General features: G+C 44.7%; 4 protein-coding genes across 4 annotated transcripts; all 4 read left to right on the forward strand.

The window, feature by feature from the left end:
• The first annotated feature begins 205 nt into the window (after nt 1-205).
• LOC118940452 (histone H2A-like) lies at nt 206-1,483 on the forward strand. Its single transcript, XM_036949936.1, has one exon. The coding sequence runs from the start codon at nt 721-723 to the stop codon at nt 1,105-1,107; it is 387 nt and encodes a 128-aa protein (XP_036805831.1). The 5' UTR covers nt 206-720; the 3' UTR covers nt 1,108-1,483.
• Nucleotides 1,484-1,563: 80 nt separating this feature from the next.
• LOC118940450 (histone H3) lies at nt 1,564-2,033 on the forward strand. The gene has a single exon (XM_036949935.1). It carries the CDS (start codon nt 1,586-1,588, stop codon nt 1,994-1,996), a length of 411 nt encoding a protein of 136 aa, XP_036805830.1. The 5' UTR covers nt 1,564-1,585; the 3' UTR covers nt 1,997-2,033.
• Nucleotides 2,034-6,199: 4,166 nt separating this feature from the next.
• LOC118940456 (histone H4) lies at nt 6,200-7,451 on the forward strand. The gene has a single exon (XM_036949940.1). It carries the CDS (start codon nt 7,079-7,081, stop codon nt 7,388-7,390), a length of 312 nt encoding a protein of 103 aa, XP_036805835.1. The 5' UTR covers nt 6,200-7,078; the 3' UTR covers nt 7,391-7,451.
• Nucleotides 7,452-7,872: 421 nt separating this feature from the next.
• Nucleotides 7,873-8,542, forward strand: LOC118940453 (histone H2B). Its single transcript, XM_036949937.1, has one exon. The coding sequence runs from the start codon at nt 7,982-7,984 to the stop codon at nt 8,354-8,356; it is 375 nt and encodes a 124-aa protein (XP_036805832.1). The 5' UTR covers nt 7,873-7,981; the 3' UTR covers nt 8,357-8,542.
• The last annotated feature ends 8,685 nt before the right edge of the window (nt 8,543-17,227 follow it).

The raw sequence follows: 17,227 nt of genomic DNA on the forward strand, positions 1-17,227 counted from the left end.
GCTACCAAGGCAGCGAAGCCCAAAGCCGCCAAGCCCAAGGCGGCCAAGGCCAAGAAGGCAGCCCCCAAGAAGAAGTAAACCTATTACAAACAGTGTTCTTTCTACTCGACACATGTTGTTACCACAAAAGGCTCTTTTAAGAGCCACCCACCTCTTTCCATAAAAGCGCATGTCATTCCATTCCACCTACCTACCCGTGGTGCAAAAGAAATGAAATGAATGACTTTTACGCACCACATTTTGGAGTGGCTAAATGGCTTTACATTTGTCACTCAAGAGTGCAGCACCCTCACCAGTCAACATTGTTGTGATGTGTTAGAATTGGCATGTCACATTGATCCTGATAATAATAAGCATACATACTATAGTGGGTTGGACAGCAGCCATTTGTATTATGAGCCACTCTCGAATTGATTGATACATGTTTCAGTGATTTGAGTTGTCACTTTGGCGCTCCCGCCAACGTGAAAAAGTAACAAAAGTCGGAGGGAAACAGAGTAGCCTAGCCCTCGTCACTCTGCTGCCTGCCTGCCTGCGGGCGGGTGGGTGGGGGCGGGCTTAGGGCTGACTGCCTGTCTGTCTGTCCCTCCCTCACTCCAATTGGATAAGGCCACACCGGTCCGGTGGCCAATCGATGGCTTTTGTGGCGAGGTATAAGTAAGACTCTCGAGGTGGCCAGCGGCTCATTCAGACTTTCTGTGACATACTGAAGCTACCAATATGAGCGGAAGAGGCAAAACCGGAGGCAAGGCCAGGGCGAAGGCAAAGACACGTTCATCCCGTGCCGGGCTCCAGTTCCCCGTGGGCCGTGTGCACAGGCTGCTGCGTAAAGGCAACTACGCCGAGCGTGTGGGCGCTGGCGCACCAGTGTACCTGGCCGCAGTGCTCGAGTACCTGACTGCTGAGATCCTGGAGTTGGCCGGAAACGCTGCCCGTGACAACAAGAAGACTCGTATCATCCCCCGTCACCTGCAGCTGGCAGTCCGTAACGACGAGGAGCTGAACAAACTGCTTGGCGGCGTGACCATCGCGCAGGGTGGTGTTCTGCCCAACATCCAGGCAGTGCTGCTCCCCAAGAAGACTGAGAAGGTCGTCAAAGCCAAGTAAAATCGCTGGTGCGGCTGCAACTTGACTACTCAACCCCCAAAGGCTCTTTTAAGAGCCAACCACCTAGCTCAACAAAAGCGCAAAGTGTCCTTTCTATGCCTGGCCAATTATTTGGCGTGTTAGATACACACACATATAGACGGCACCGTATCAAGTGCCCACATGAGGCCTAAATGAAGGATAACAACTAGTAGGCTAGAATGAGAGCATTATTGCGCGTCAAGTGTAACGTTGCTCGCGGCCCTAACAAAAGACCCAAGCGCGCCTCGGCGAGGGTGGGGGTTGCATTTTGGGGCGGCACGGAGAGGCCGAGCCTCCCGTCCAATGGGCGGCGGAGGAGGCCTCCGCAACGGGCCAATCAGGGCGGTGCGGAGATGGTGACCAATGAGCAGACGCCGCTGCCGGCTTTATAAACTTCACATAGGCATTTTGAGGCTATACTCCGACTGTGAAAGAAGGAAGCTAGCTAGCTAGCGCCATGGCCAGAACCAAGCAAACCGCTCGCAAATCCACCGGTGGCAAAGCACCCAGGAAGCAGCTCGCCACCAAGGCTGCGCGCAAGAGCGCCCCGGCCACCGGCGGCGTGAAGAAGCCTCACCGTTACAGGCCCGGCACCGTGGCTCTTAGAGAGATCCGTCGTTACCAGAAGTCCACTGAGCTGCTGATCCGCAAACTGCCTTTCCAGCGCCTGGTGCGAGAAATTGCCCAGGACTTTAAGACCGACCTGCGCTTCCAGAGTTCCGCAGTGATGGCCCTGCAGGAGGCAAGCGAGGCTTACCTGGTCGGCCTGTTCGAGGACACCAACCTGTGCGCCATCCACGCCAAGAGGGTGACCATCATGCCCAAGGACATCCAGCTGGCCCGTCGTATTCGCGGAGAGCGCGCATAAACGATGACCTGATCTCCAAAATCCCCCAAAGGCTCTTTTAAGAGCCACGTCCATATTTCAGTCAAAAAGGCACAATTGTTCCATTTGTACACGCCCCTTTCCCACCGTGTATGTTCCCTGTTCTCGAGTCACTACAGACCGTGGTTCGATTCCAGGCTGTATCACCACCGGCCGTGATTGTAAATAAGAGTTGGTTCTTAACTGACTTGAGTCGTTTCAATAACGCTCTCTATATGTGATTAGATGTATGCCTAGAGTAGAAGAGGGGAAAAATACACTAGCAGTAATGAGTGATAGTAATGATATAGGGCAAAAAGTGTCAAAAATGGTCACTATGTAGCTAAGAACAACTGACTTTGAAAGTCCCATGTTGCAGTGCCGCTGATGAGAGGGGAAAAGTTTACCGTGGAGCACGGAGGCCATCTAGTGGTTAAACGCGGGTACTGTCAGCGTGTGAGCACGTCATAGTGGCTCCCTATTGGTATTTGATCTTCAGGCCAGCGTTTCCCAAACTCGGTCCTCGGGTCCCCAAGTGGGGCACGTTGTGTTTTTTCGATTCCAATTGCTCTTGGAATGTAACATGCTAGAGTCTGTCTATTCCTTTGTGAAAATGGCCATTCAATGATTTCTGGGCCATGTGACATTCCTCGATGGCCCCAAAAATCCATGTTTTGATCCGATCATTACAACGTTAGCTGTGTGCACCCCATAATTCATGCGACTGACTAAGCTATTGAAAGTAAAATGATATATCTCTGTCCGGCGCAAGTGAAAGGTGGTCGAAAAAAATTGTTACCAACGTTGTGGTTGAAGGTACAGGAAATGTTGTAGGCCACCAAATTAGACGTGATATTATTAAGTCGCCCTTCTGTGCTTGTTTGTGTGCGTGCATAGGTAAGTTGTTTCGATATGGTGGAATAAATGGAGAAATGAAAGGAATGTATTTAGTGGGATGAATTCAGTGTGCGATTGAATATTCCAATGCCATACCCATTGATAGGCCTTTAGACTAGATCCGAGATCCCTTAAGAGAAAAGGTATCAGGACAGCAGGAATCAATAGATGTAATCGTCAAGGGCTTGCAAAACAGCTGTTACGAAGCTGCCGGGATGATTGCCCTATTAGTAGTTGACCAATTACAGAATAGCAATCACCAATGCAGGCAGGTACGTGGTGATTGCTGCATTGGCTTCGTAAATAGGCTTCATAGGAACTAAATGGCTCAGCACATGACACCTTCACAGTGCAGAATATTTGATACTATTGACTCCGGTTGAGTAGAGTCGTGTGTCTTTGGCGTGATTTGAAGTCGACTTCTGATGTGGGATTTAGTTCATTTTTCAAAGAAGATTTGCTGACGAATCGAAACCCCTTGACCAAATGATACGACAAAGTAAAGGCCCTAAATACAGGCTGCCAGTTAAATGCAGCAATGACACGGCTAAAGTGTGTCATTGCAGGACAAAAGAGCAGGAATTGTCTGCTGTTGCATCTTCACTCATGAGACAGGTAATAGGGGAGCTCCGTGGTGCTGAAAAGGACAGCGCCCCTGGCCATTTGCCAAGGCCTATTTCCCGTTGGAGGGATTTTTGACATGCTATAGGCACAGTTCAGTACACCCCTCACCCCTATCCTGTAATTGGTCCCAGAATCATCCACTTGATTCCCGACCACCAACCGATTGTCGGGGTGCATTGGTGTAAAATGTGGTCGTCGAGATCAGGTTCTATGGCATCTGTACCTTTTTTTGGAGCTACCTACACCAGTAGGGGAGCTTACAGATAAAGAGTGCACTAGGCTAGAGAGAAAAGTAGCATTCCGTTTTTCATTTTCTCTCTTTTGATACTTGAGAAACATAGATTCACATGACGTCCAAATCTGCAAGAGACAAAAGCAGCAGAAAATCAGCAGGTGAAGAAAAGGGTTAAGTGAATATGATTTAAGAGCAGTCAAATGAAGTAATAGTGACATAGATTGTAAGAAATGAAATGTACCATGTGAACATTGCATTGTGGCTTTAGAAGAGCATGTATTTGTAGATGAATGACAGATTAGGTTTGGTGACAAAGTAACTGTATAATTTGAGGTACTCTACATGAGCATGTGTTTGCCTATTTGATGATCTGTTGTAGTTAATGTTTGATTTTGAGCACATACTTGTTGTGACAATTGCATCAGGTTGAGGGAGAAATGGTCTGTGTGGCCATTGTGAGTGGCACTTCTGATCCAGCAGGTGGTGTTAAGATCCCTCCCTATGTGGCTTTGAATGATGAGCCAGTGTTGGCAAAATGACTTGTGGTCCAGCGGGTGGCGGTGAAATGCCTCCCTATCTATATGACTTGCCCTATTCCTTTGACATTGTTCACTTGATTGGAGATGATTCCGGTCTTCTTCATGAGCACTCCTGCATGTCTTCCTTCCTGTCTTGCCATGTGGGTTCCACGGAGGTGTGTGTTTTTGTTAGATATCACTGGGCACATTCCTAACGTGGAGGTGGTTTGCATAGCTCATGTCATGTGGATATATAAAGTATTGTATTGTAAGGTATGTTAGTCTACGGACGGTCTGACATTGCTCGTCCATATATTGATGTATTCCAATTGCATTTGGGTGTATTGTGTGGAATGTTGGAACATGGTTAGATATTACTTGTTAGACTTGACTGTGCTGTTGGAGCTAGTAACACAAGCATTTCCGACATCTGCTAAACAGGTGTATGTATATCTCTCTAGTCACCCCCAAAACCAATTCTTTCTTTGGCCGCCTCTCCTTCCAGTTCTCTGCTGCCAATGACTGGAACGAACTACAAAAATCTCTGAAACTGGAAACACTTATCTCCCTCACTAGCTTTAAGCACCAACTGTCAGAGCAGCTCACAGATTACTGCACCTGTACATAGCCCACCTATAATTTAGGCCAAACAACTACCTCTTTCCCTACTGTATTTAATGAATTTATTTATTTTGCTCCTTTGCACCCCATTATTTTTATTTCTACTTTGCACATTTCTTCCATTGCAAATGTACCATTCCGGTGTTTTACTTGCTATATTGTATTTACTTTGCCACCATGGCCTTTTTTTGCCTTTACCTCACCTCATTTGCTCACATCGTATATAGACTTGTTTATACTGTATTATTGACTGTATGTTTGTTTTACTCCATGTGTAAGTCTGTGTCGTTGTATGTGTCGAAGTGCTTTGCTTTATCTTGGCCAGGTCGCAATTGTAAATGAGAACTTGTTCTCAACTTGCCTACCTGGTTAAATAAAGGTGAAATAAAAAAAAGAATAAACAAATAAATGTGTCTATTTGATTAGGATTAGGACTTTTCCTCTATGTGTCGCACTTCCATTTCCACTTTATGTCCCCGTTAGGGAGCTGTCATTTATGCTGCAGGCTAATTACTACCAATGTCATTGTGGTCCAAGTTCAACTCCTAGCCTATAGGGTGTGGTAACAGGCCCTCTGTTATTTGTTGTTGTACTCTGCATGTGAAGTATCTGCACTGCAGCCTATAGAGGAACTAAGCCCTTGATAATAGGGGAACGTAAGCTGTTGAACACAAACTCCCAGTCCTATGATGTTGCTCTGTGAAGGAGGTTAGCTTTTCAGCATTCAATTCCTGGCAGCCTTCTTCTCCCTGGTTGATTTGTGAATGTGAGTGATTCGAGAATGTTTGGCTTGGGTATCCAAGGTGTTTGAGATTGTTGAGGACCAGTGTTCCGAGGGGCTGACTGTGACATCATAAAGCGGAATGTAGTTAGCGTGCTGTTTGAGGGATTCCAATTCAGTCCGTTGCGGCCTTCCAGGCAGTGCAGTTGTGCTTCAAGTGTGCTCTCTGTGTGATGACTTGTTGTGCCTACACGGAGTACAGCTACGAACGGACGTGGCATTTGGGGTAAGCCTAAGCCTTTTCGTAACCTTAACCTATTTCTTCTAACTTGCTATGACAAAGTGCTTTGATGACACTAGTTGCATCCCAGCTAGTTGAACGCTTGTCAGTCGTTCTCCTAAAAGGCAACCTCTGTTGCTCGATGTACTAAACCGAGGGCCGGCAGCCACTAAGTACATGTAAGAGACAATTGTGGCAACAATAAGTTGTAAGATGATACCTAGTCACATCTGAGATGTGAATCAACTGCACCGATTGGTCAATCGCCAGTATGTGCCCTTGGGCCTCATTTGTCCCCTTTGAAATGACCTGTTGAGATCATTCAATGCAACATCTGAGGCTCTCTGGCCTATAAAGGATCCACCTCATACCACTATTTCCGTAATATAAGGCTATGTTATTGTTTTTTGAAAAAAGTACCATACAATATTTGCACATCCCTATCACCTCTGTACGCATAGGAAAATGATCCCTTTATTGTGTGTGTGTTGGGTGGGTGTCTGAGGAATGTTTTACTGCATTTCAGCTTGCAGAGGTATCACCACCCGTCCCATGGCCACCTGGATCATGTCTAGGGAAGAAAAAGAAGAATGACGTTATTACATGGCCTTCAAGAGCTACATGACTGCTGAGGTGACATTACGGACCCCTTAGGATTTGTGGCATTCCTTGTGTATTTGTTTCCCGTTTGTGCCACTTCGTTTCTCCTTTGTACTTGTGACACTATTTGAGGTTTTTAACGCCTATCTCTATTAGGTGTGACTGGCAACTGCAGTGGGTTGAATCCTACTAGTTCAGTGTTTCCCAACTCCAGGCAGGGGTAGAGTAGGCATTTTTGTTGAAGCCCTGGAGAGGCACAGCTGATTGAAAGAGTTGAATCAGGCGCAACAACAACAACAACAAGAAGAACAACACCAATCAATGTGAAGAGTGGGACATCACAGTTGGGCCTTGTGTTCAACATAGCTCAGTATTTGAGTGTGTTTCCCGCGCATGCAAGTAGCTTTGATTTCTTCTTCCTCCATAGTTCCCTAGAACGAACGCCCTCCCCTTTGCAGCAGAGGCCAGGCAAAAGCGCGCGCTTTCTGTGCCACTGGCTTCAATCAGGTCCACCAAACGCAGATAATAAGAGCACCGAGCACCGAAAATTACGTCATTAATTCACTTGAACTCAGCTAGTGAACACACGATGTCTGGAAGAGGTAAAGGCGGCAAGGGACTCGGAAAAGGAGGCGCCAAGCGTCACCGTAAGGTTCTCCGCGATAACATCCAGGGAATCACCAAGCCCGCCATTCGCCGTCTGGCTCGCCGTGGCGGCGTGAAGCGTATCTCCGGGCTGATCTACGAGGAGACCCGCGGTGTCCTGAAGGTGTTCCTTGAGAACGTGATCCGTGACGCCGTCACCTACACCGAGCACGCCAAGAGGAAGACCGTTACGGCCATGGACGTGGTCTACGCTCTGAAACGCCAGGGACGCACCCTGTACGGTTTCGGCGGTTAAACGCACTCTTCTCGGAACGTCAACATCCCGACTTGAACCCAAAGGCTCTTTTAAGAGCCACCCACATCCGCTTCAAAAGGGTCAAATCCATTATCGTAGGAAACCATGAGCCACTCTTGAGTGGACAGGGAGGGAGTATTCGTGACAGGAGGCTATGTTCAGTGCAGGCTTTGCGTACAGTCGTATTAAACCATGAGCCACTCTTGAGTGGACAGGGAGGGAGTATTCGTGACAGGAGGCTATGTTCAGTGCAGGCTTTGCGTACAGTCGTATTACTGAGGCACCACGGCTGGGAAATCCCCACCAAGTACCAAAAAGGGGGGCCTTATTTCTAGCCATTGTAGGACTTTTTTGGAAACACACCATTCCCCACCAGTGACAGAGCATAGGCTATGGTCTTTGTTAGGGAAGCAAGCCTCTGAGTGGAAGGCTCTTATGCGCTCTCAGCTCCACTGGGCAAATGGCAGGGGCGCCTATGAGAAAGCAGGGGTGTGTCCACGGCCGGCGAATTAGCTTAGCTTCGTCTTCATAAGAGGGAAAGGGCTCTCCACCCCCTCATTCGTTTGTGAGAAGCAGCGAGACATCAGCATCATGCCCGAGCCAGCAAAGTCCGCGCCCAAGAAGGGCTCCAAGAAAGCCGTCACCAAGACCGCAGGGAAAGGCGGCAAGAAACGCCGAAAGTCGAGGAAGGAGAGCTACGCCATTTACGTGTACAAAGTCCTGAAGCAGGTCCACCCCGATACCGGCATCTCCTCCAAGGCCATGGGAATCATGAACTCGTTCGTGAACGACATCTTCGAGCGTATCGCCGGAGAGTCGTCTCGCCTGGCCCACTACAACAAGCGTTCCACCATCACCTCCAGGGAGATCCAGACCGCAGTGCGCCTGCTGCTCCCCGGAGAGCTGGCCAAGCACGCAGTGTCCGAGGGCACCAAGGCCGTGACCAAGTACACCAGCTCCAAGTAAACAGCCCATTTGGAGTGCTGTAGTAACCCAAAGGCTCTTTTAAGAGCCACCCAACCTGTCAGTGAAAAAAGCAAATCCATATGTGTGTGTGTGTGTGTGGAGGACATGTCAAAAAGGGGGGAGAGGGAATAAATGATGCTGACATGAACAGGGTAGGAATGTGTGCATGGCAGTATAACGCAGTGAGTGGGATTCCACTCGTGCTCCGATGACTGGAGCCTGTGTAACAGTATAACTTTAGGCCGAACCAGGGACCCTCTGCACACATCATCAACAACAGTCTCAGAGCAAGTGACGTCACCGATTGAAACTAGCCGTTTCACATCCCTTACACACACCTGTACAAGAGGGAGGAGGAGAGAGAAGAAGAGGCTCCAAATCTCTCTCTCTCTAGGCCTATATCAGGGCGGACAAGCACATGGGGCGCTAGCCTCCATAGCGCCGGCCGCACAGCCAGACACCAAGACCCACAGACACAAAGACCGGCACGAGTGAGTCACGCTGCGGAGTCAAGCGAGGAAGGACTGCGATCTCTCTCTCTCTCTCTCTCTGCCTGCTCAGAGACAAGGTGAGCTCAACTACTTTGGCCCTTCACGTCAAAGTACGTGCCGCTTTTCTAACTCCTCTATGCCTATGACTTAACACCACTACAGGTGGAACCACTTCTGAGCTACACCATCCACCAAAGACACCTCTACTAGACTGTATAGACTTCTTTGCAGTGGTTTTATGTCTTTTCCTTTTTCAACACGTATGTCTCCCATGGATTAGTTCACCATTTCACTAACTCCTACCCTGTAACTCACCTCTGGAGCACCAACCCGTTTCACCTGCATTTGCTCATTATCCCTCTCTAATCATGGAATCGTTTAGGTGTGACACAACAGGTGGGTGTAATTAATTATCAGGTAGAGCTAAACATTCTGTTGCCTCCCAATCTCTTGGGTTAACCATTTCTTACCCCTGACATATTTTCTCTTACTATTAACTTTTTGGTTTTGGGGGCATTAAAACCTAGCTTTTTTGCTATTTACACACTGAATGTTTAACTTTTCACCCATGTCCTAGCGCTTTTGCCAATGCCTGGTTAACATCTAACCCTAGATGCTGTTGTAAGTAGTACTGTCTGATTATACTACATAAAATGGCTACATCTCCCTTTGTCTGTTTGAGAATACCTTGATGCTTCGTAAAGTATTTTATTGATTCTATACTACTAAGCTACAGATCAATGCCACCAAATATTATTGAGACATCAATACCCTATTTATTTTAACTTTTCAATAATAGTTACAGCAAGAGTAGGGAGATCCCCAGGATGGAAGAGTTTACTACTCTTTGCCTGATCTGCCTTCAATCACTTGAGATAATTTCCCATGACAAATAACCACCGTATCTATACCAACTTAAATTACTTCTCACCGTCCCCATGAAACTCTCATAGAAGATTTCCCATCCTATCCTACCTGGGGAACCGAACAAATGCTTAGTAAATAGTGGGCTAACACTCCTTTACTTTCCTTTCACATTTGATGGAATACTTTTCTGTTTACACACCATCACATATACACCTTTTCTAAGCATGATTAACCTACCATTTCACATTCATTACCTCCACATGGTGAACACCTGCCAGCCTGAAACAGTTGCCTCTTTTGCTTGAAAGTCTATTTCCACACCACCTGAAAACCTCAATATGGCATTAATACAAACCTGAGCTGATTGAAGACAATACCAATTAGTGGGGTGAGGGGACATTTTACCCTGTCTGTGTAAATGCAGCTCTAGAGCGCAAATGCTTGAAAGCTCAGTTAAGATTTCACCTTTACTTTTACAGTCCAGTCAGTGAAGACCTGATAGCATCCTTTTTCACCCAACCAGATTACCATTTCTAATCTATTCACACAACTACACACAGTGGTGTGAACACCTGCAAGTAATTTGCCTGAAAGACCTGGACGTAACTTCACAAGTGCACTTCTTCATAAAATGCCTTCTCAACAACCAGCACACTTCACTGGGTAACTTTATCCCAGTATGGTAAGTTATAGGCTTTTGAAATAGCATGAGCCCAATGTGACCTTTCATGTATTTATCATTCTTATTTACTCACTACTTCATATAAGCTTGATATGGCTTGTATTCAAGTAGCCTGAACTATAACTTGTGCCTATTATGGCCTTTAAAACACAGTTGCCTAATTTATGATAGATCATAATACTGACCATGCCAACAAGGCACTTTAACAGTCTTCAAACTGCCTAACAATTGATATGTGGGTACAAGAGGTTCACAGTAGGCTTTGGTGTAGCAAGTGGAGTGTTACCCAAAAATCAGTCACATGCTAGTGTCAATATACTACATGAAGGATAAATGACACGTTAATGCAGTCAATATCAATCATATTGTAGTTGCAAAAGTATATTACATAAACAAATGTATACTTCAAATTAGCTTCCCCACCACTCTTGCGAAACAGTATATTACCGTTTCTTTTCTGGCTTGCTCAGGCACAATCTTTGAAACTATAGGCTATTTCTTTTTTCATCTCTACACACTAACAACCAAAACATTATACATCTCTTGCTAAAACAATCCATTCTTGCTAAACTCTTCAACCTCTTCACAAAAAAGTGTTTTTGCATCCATACAGTAAACACAAACCATCATTTGAATCAGCACACAAAGCACCACCTACGCACTGATCATATAAATTTACAAACACAGGTTTTTCCTGTGTGCAGGGCATAGCAGTTTGAAAGGGAGTTTTCTAATACATGTTGCAAACCGAAATAAACACAGGTATCAAAATGTGTAAATTCCAAACATAACACACTCAATACCAATAATTTCCCCAGTGTTCTAACAATCCTAAAACAACAACCGCAATAGGAAAAAAACCAAAACATTTGTGCTATCAAACAAATAAGTTACATATCTTTTCATACATCTCGCCACCTTTGTCAGTCCGACAAGAAGACTTCATCACTTCACATGCGATGTCTGGAGCGATGCATTGTGGAAAATATCACCTGAAGTGTCGTATCTAGCCCTGGCATTACACCTAATCGATATCTACACAAGCCTCCTCTATTGCCTGTAGAAGGGGCATGCGCTGGTGGGGCTGGCAATCGTACACCTTCCAACGCCATACAGAAAATATTTCTTCATTACCCATTGTAAGGGTTTAGGATTCCATGATGGTGAAGAATGCCATTTTAACTAATAGCCACACACATTATGTTGCCACCATGTTATCACGGGACATTGATGATAACATGGTGTCAGATTATGTTTTTGCCACCGCACCTTGTTTTTCTAACCTGCCTTGTCAACATATATTGGCTCATGATGCACTGCATCTTGCTTCTAGCTCCATGACTCTCTGAAAGAGACCAGGCAAAACTATGTAGCACAGTAGACAGGGATCATTCAATATAATGTAGCACCGTACACTTCCAGATCCAGTACCAATGATAGGATAGTATAGCTTCATATCTCCGTTTTTTTACACAGTCAGAGTTTCTTTCGTAATGGACTCTGTACAGCTGCTTCATCTTAACTCAATTGCGTTTCAGTAGACGAGACAGTGCAGAGAGACTCGCTCTGTTAACATAATTACTGTTAAGGCTGCAAAAGCACAGAGTACTCTCATCATCAGTGAGAGTTTGGGTGAGCTGATGCTGTAACCCAAAATTATTTTCTGTCAACTATTTGACCTGTATCAAATACACTGACAGTCAAGCTGAAGATGACACGATTAAAGAGAAACCAACACATACATGTACACAGAAGGCCCATAGTCCAGAGCTCACAAACTACACTCTGGACCTCAAACCAAGTTCAACTGCATTTGTTCATTGTTCCCCTCTAATCAGGGACTTATTTTGACTTGGGACACCGGGTGGGTGGAATTCATTATCCGGTAGAACAGAACCTGCAGCCTCCAAACCTCGTAGGGTAAGATTTGAATACCCCTGGTCTATAGGCTATGCGATCACAACGCAACAGCAGGTGGACTTACGGTGCTCGGAAACCTACAATGGGAACACATCCTGAGACTACAACTCAATCTATCAGTTTGATGCCTCTATCTTAAGCTATCTTGTTGAGAGTAGAGAGGTGATTAGCTCTAAAAGGCTGTGTGGAGGGCCTTTATTTTATGGCTGACTACTATGTGTGGACTGACCATTTATGACCTGTGGGTATACAATCCTATGAGGACAAGGTCTATGAAAAGCTATTGGCAAAGGACCTTTCGCTTAGTTACTACAATATTTCCTTTGAAAATATCATTTTTAATGGATTAAAAACATTGGAATTTAATATTTTATTACATTATTGGCAAGTTCAACATGTCAATGTTGCATGCCATGTATTATCTAACCCAGTAAGCAAACCAAGCTACTGTGCTGTATCCTCTTGCTTCTATATTGCTTTGGCTCCACTGATGTGGCGCTGCTGACTCACTGTCTTCAGTCGGTAAGTTCAACTCTCCCCTAAAACACTCCTAACACTTATGTCCTCTGATAGCATGCAATCCCTACACTACCCTCTCACTACTAAGCTTTATGGCTGACAGTTTCTATAGTGTTTTGCTGCGTAGACTTGTCATATGTTAGATTAGATGAATGTATTACTGAATTAGCATTATAATGTAAATTAACACTATATCATTTCCTGTGTTTTTGCCTGCTTCATTGGTTCTGTTTGAAATGATTATTTATCTGTTCTCTACTCAGCTTGAGTCTGTCTTACTAACCCACTCTGAATGTTTGGCAAAGAAAATACTAGCTTTCCTACTGTAAGCATTTGAAACAGGGCTGGGGTCAATTTCAATTGAAGGCATTTCAAAAATGTCCATTTCAAAGACATTGAAAAACTTTGGGAATAAATAGCTTCTACTTCTGTAGTCAATATTCCATCCAGTTTCCTCCCTCAAAATGCATACCAAATGAATCCCAAACATTACTAATAAACCTTTAAAAAAACAAGTCGTTTATCATCAACGTTTATCATCAAACTTTAGGTATCCTAATACGCAAATTATACCGGTGTCGTGTCTTTACTATCATTAACTGAAGACTTTTAGTTTTTATCAAAGATTCTCTGTAATTAGTATTACACCATTAAACTGATTAATCATGTAACTAATTAACTAGGAAGTCGGGGCACCAAGGAAAATATTCTGATTACAAAGTTATAATTTTCCTAATATAACTTTTCAGATATTTTCATATCTGATCAATAGTCTTCTGAATTAATGATTTATTTATTTTACCTCACATTAGTCTCATTCCAAACGTCGTCAATCGTTGGTTATCTGCACAAACCCAGTCTTCACTATGAGTCAGCCATACATCCATTTTCTTAAATTATTTATTAACTAACTAAACAATCACAGAAGTGCACACACAAACAAAGTAAATATGGTTGCAAGAAATTGTAGGAGAATGTGCCCTAGTGGGCTAAACCGGCATGGCGGCTTGTTAGACAAAAGGGAAGTGGGGGTCGACTGAGATAAGACAACACACAGTTGATAATTATAACCATTGAAATGCTAATCCTTTGCACATGAACGCTCACTTATTTGGGAACAATTGCAATCAATATATATATTTACGCTCAGTGTGTCATTGGGATCTCTGCTGAAAAGTTTGTTTCTTTTGTAGAATTGTCCATCTCTCTCTCTGGTTAGAATAGATAGTTCAGAGTGACATTCATTCATGTCGTTATGGATAGATGTTTAGGCGGTTGTCGTTCTTTGCGTTCAATGATACCGAATTCCTAGCTGCAGACTAGTAATTAATATCAAAGACTTGTTCTTATTCTGTCGGTATCGATAGACTAAAAGTTTAACCATGTGGTATGGTTCAAAGATTCAGCAGTCTGGTCTGCAACCTTTGTCCTCTCGTAATTGAGGGAAACGTGGTCTGTTGAGAAATTCTCAAAGTTGGGGTTTTATTCGGGGGCTGCAGAAAAGGGCCTGTCCCAGGATGCCCGGCCCTAACTGGGCTCATTGGTGGTCCTCTGATTTAGTTAACCTCAAAAGGGAATTGGAGTTTCCTTCATTAAACAGTCCAAAATCACATTGCACAATTTTACAAACAGTATCATCCTCACTCATTCATCTTATACAACAATTAGATGTAAACCTCATATCTGAGCCTATTATATAAACAGCGTTATGGTAATGTGGCCGCACCTACTTCCATGAGCCCCCCAAAATTACACCAAACGGACCATTTCGTAGCTGGATTCTTCACCGATCTTTTATACCTTCTCCAGAACATAAATGTGATTCGGACCTGAAGTTCTGTGAGGTGGAAGAAATTCCTTTGTTCTCTATGAAAATTCACTATGTCTCTATACTGTGGCCATGAGGAGATAATCTCCTCCCGGAATTTACGACCTCTCTGACCACAGCAGCCTAGTTGTAGGAGACAGAGAGAGGGGGATGGTACTCGCTGTACCCAAAGAGGGCAACTTCATGACACCGAAGTAAAATAAGAAAGAACGCTCTTTCCTCCACTCGCTTGGAAACACTACAGCCAAAATGGGAGTCACCTACAAAAACTACAATTTATGGGTAATTTTTCAAAAAAACTGCCTGAAACTCTTTCTAAAGACTGTTGACATCTAGTGGAAGCCCTAGGAACTGCAATTTTGGAGAACTTGGCCTTATAATTATAGTACTAGCCATTGAAAACAGTGGTAAGGTGAAATTGTTTTTTGGGGGGGATGGTTTGTCCTCGGGGTGTTGCCTGCCACATCAGTTATGTTATACTCACAGACATAATTTTAACAGTTTTAGAAAACATTCCAAAGTTTCTATCTAAATCTACCAATTATATGCATATCCTAGCTTCTGGGCCTGAGTGACAGGCAGTTTATTTTGGGCATGCTTTTGGGCACACCCCCTATCCCAAAGAAGTTTTAAGCAGACCCCCAAAGTGCCTGTGACCAAGAACACTAAGCTAACTTTCCTAAATGACTACTGACTTGTAGTACTCACGTCTGTAGCCATAAAGTGCTTTGAAAGGCTGGTCATGGCTCATATCAACACCATCATCCCAGAAACCCTAGACCCACTCCAATTTGCATACCGCCCCAACAGATCCACAGACGATGCAGTCTCTATTGCACTCCACACTGCCCTTTCCCACATGGACAAAAGGAACACCAATGTGAGAATGCTGTTAATTGACTACAGCTCAGCGTTCAACACCATAGTGCCCTCAAAGCTCATCACTAAGCTAAGGACTCGGGGACTTAACACCTCCCTCTGCAACTGGATCCTGGACCTCCTGACGGGCCACCTCCAGGTGGTAAGGGTAGGTAACAACACACACGCCACGCTGATCCTCAACATGGGCCCCTCGGGTGCGTGCTCAGCCCTCTCCTGTACTCCCTGTTCACTCATGACTGCACTGCCAGGCACGACTCCAACACCATCATTACATTTGCCTATGACACAACAGTGGTAGGCCTGGTCAACGACAACAACGACACAGCCTATAGGGAGGAGGTCAGAGACCTGGCCGTGTGGTGCAAGGACAACAACCTCTCCATCAACGTGATGAAGACAAAGGAGATGATTGTGGACTACAGTAAAAAGAGGACCGAGCACACCGCCATTCTCATCGACGGGGCTGCAGTGGAGCAGGTTGAGCGCTCAAGTTCCTTGGTATCCACATCACCAACAAACTAACATGGTCGAAGCACACCGTGACAGTCGTGAATGGGGCATGACAAAACCTATTCCCCCTCAGTAGACTGAAAAGATTTGGCATGGGTCCTCAGATCCTCAAAAGGTTCTACAGCTGCACCATCGAGAGCATCCTGACTGGTTGCATCACTGCCTTTATACCAGGCAGTGTCAGAGAAAGGCCCTACAAATTGTCAAAGACTTCAGCCACCCTAATCATAAACTGTTCTCTCTGCTACCACACGGCAAGCAGTACCGGCGCGCCAAGTCTAGGACCAAGAGGCTTCTAAGCAGCTTCTTCCCCCAAGCCAAAAAACTCATGAACATCTTGTCAAATGGCTACCCAGACTATTCGCATTGCCCCCCCCCCCCCCCCCCCCCGCCATGACGACTCTGCTCTGCTCTACCTGCATGTGGTGGAAAGTACATGCATTCTGGGAGTTGCTAATCTTCTTCTTCTATGGTATAATGCCATTCTCAAAATGTAAATGTGCATTCCACCACCAACTGTGCAGGTGGATATAAGGATCCCAAAAAAGGAAAACATTTGGCTAAAACTAAATAAAAGATTTGTATAAACTACCAAAAAATAAATTAACTAAACAAAATCAACCTGCTTTTCTGTAAAACATATTCTAATCAGGTCCCTAAACAAGCTCAGAAGTATCCTGTGAGGGCGGGACATTTCCTAGCAACAAAAGGCTTTGTAGTGCTTTTGCCATGAATGAAGTCTTTCCCAAAAACTTCTCACCAGCAGATATAATGATATCCAGCTTATTGGACTTCTTAGACACTTGTGCTGTAAAATTAATCAATGTGCCTATAAATGCAACAAAATCCATCATGAGTGTATCCAGATCACCCGATTGACTTAAAACACTAGCAACTGGTTGCAATGCATCCACTTCCATATCTTCAATATTGTTGCCTCTTGCCCCTTCGACTCTCTTCGCCACCTCAACATAGGAGATCAGCTGAATTTTCCATTCATACATACTTCAATATCATACTTCTCCCATCTGCAAACATTTGACAAGTGACCATATAATTTACCATTTCATTACTGTAATGTTTTGGACACATGCTCTCACCGCATGCCTCACACATCCACGCTTCACATATTCAGGTAGAGTCTCCTCAACAATAATATAATACCTTCCTTC

The sequence above is a fragment of the Oncorhynchus mykiss genome, chromosome 17, assembly GCF_013265735.2.
Source record: "Oncorhynchus mykiss isolate Arlee chromosome 17, USDA_OmykA_1.1, whole genome shotgun sequence".
NCBI classification, from domain to species: Eukaryota; Metazoa; Chordata; class Actinopteri; order Salmoniformes; family Salmonidae; genus Oncorhynchus; species Oncorhynchus mykiss.

What these genes read in the sequence shown, in the direction of transcription:
- LOC118940453 (XM_036949937.1), top strand. Translation starts at nt 7,982, where the DNA reads ATGCCCGAGCCAGCAAAGTCCGCGCCCAAGAAGGGCTCCAAGAAAGCC.
- LOC118940456 (XM_036949940.1), top strand. Translation starts at nt 7,079, where the DNA reads ATGTCTGGAAGAGGTAAAGGCGGCAAGGGACTCGGAAAAGGAGGCGCC.
- LOC118940450 (XM_036949935.1), top strand. Translation starts at nt 1,586, where the DNA reads ATGGCCAGAACCAAGCAAACCGCTCGCAAATCCACCGGTGGCAAAGCA.
- LOC118940452 (XM_036949936.1), top strand. Translation starts at nt 721, where the DNA reads ATGAGCGGAAGAGGCAAAACCGGAGGCAAGGCCAGGGCGAAGGCAAAG.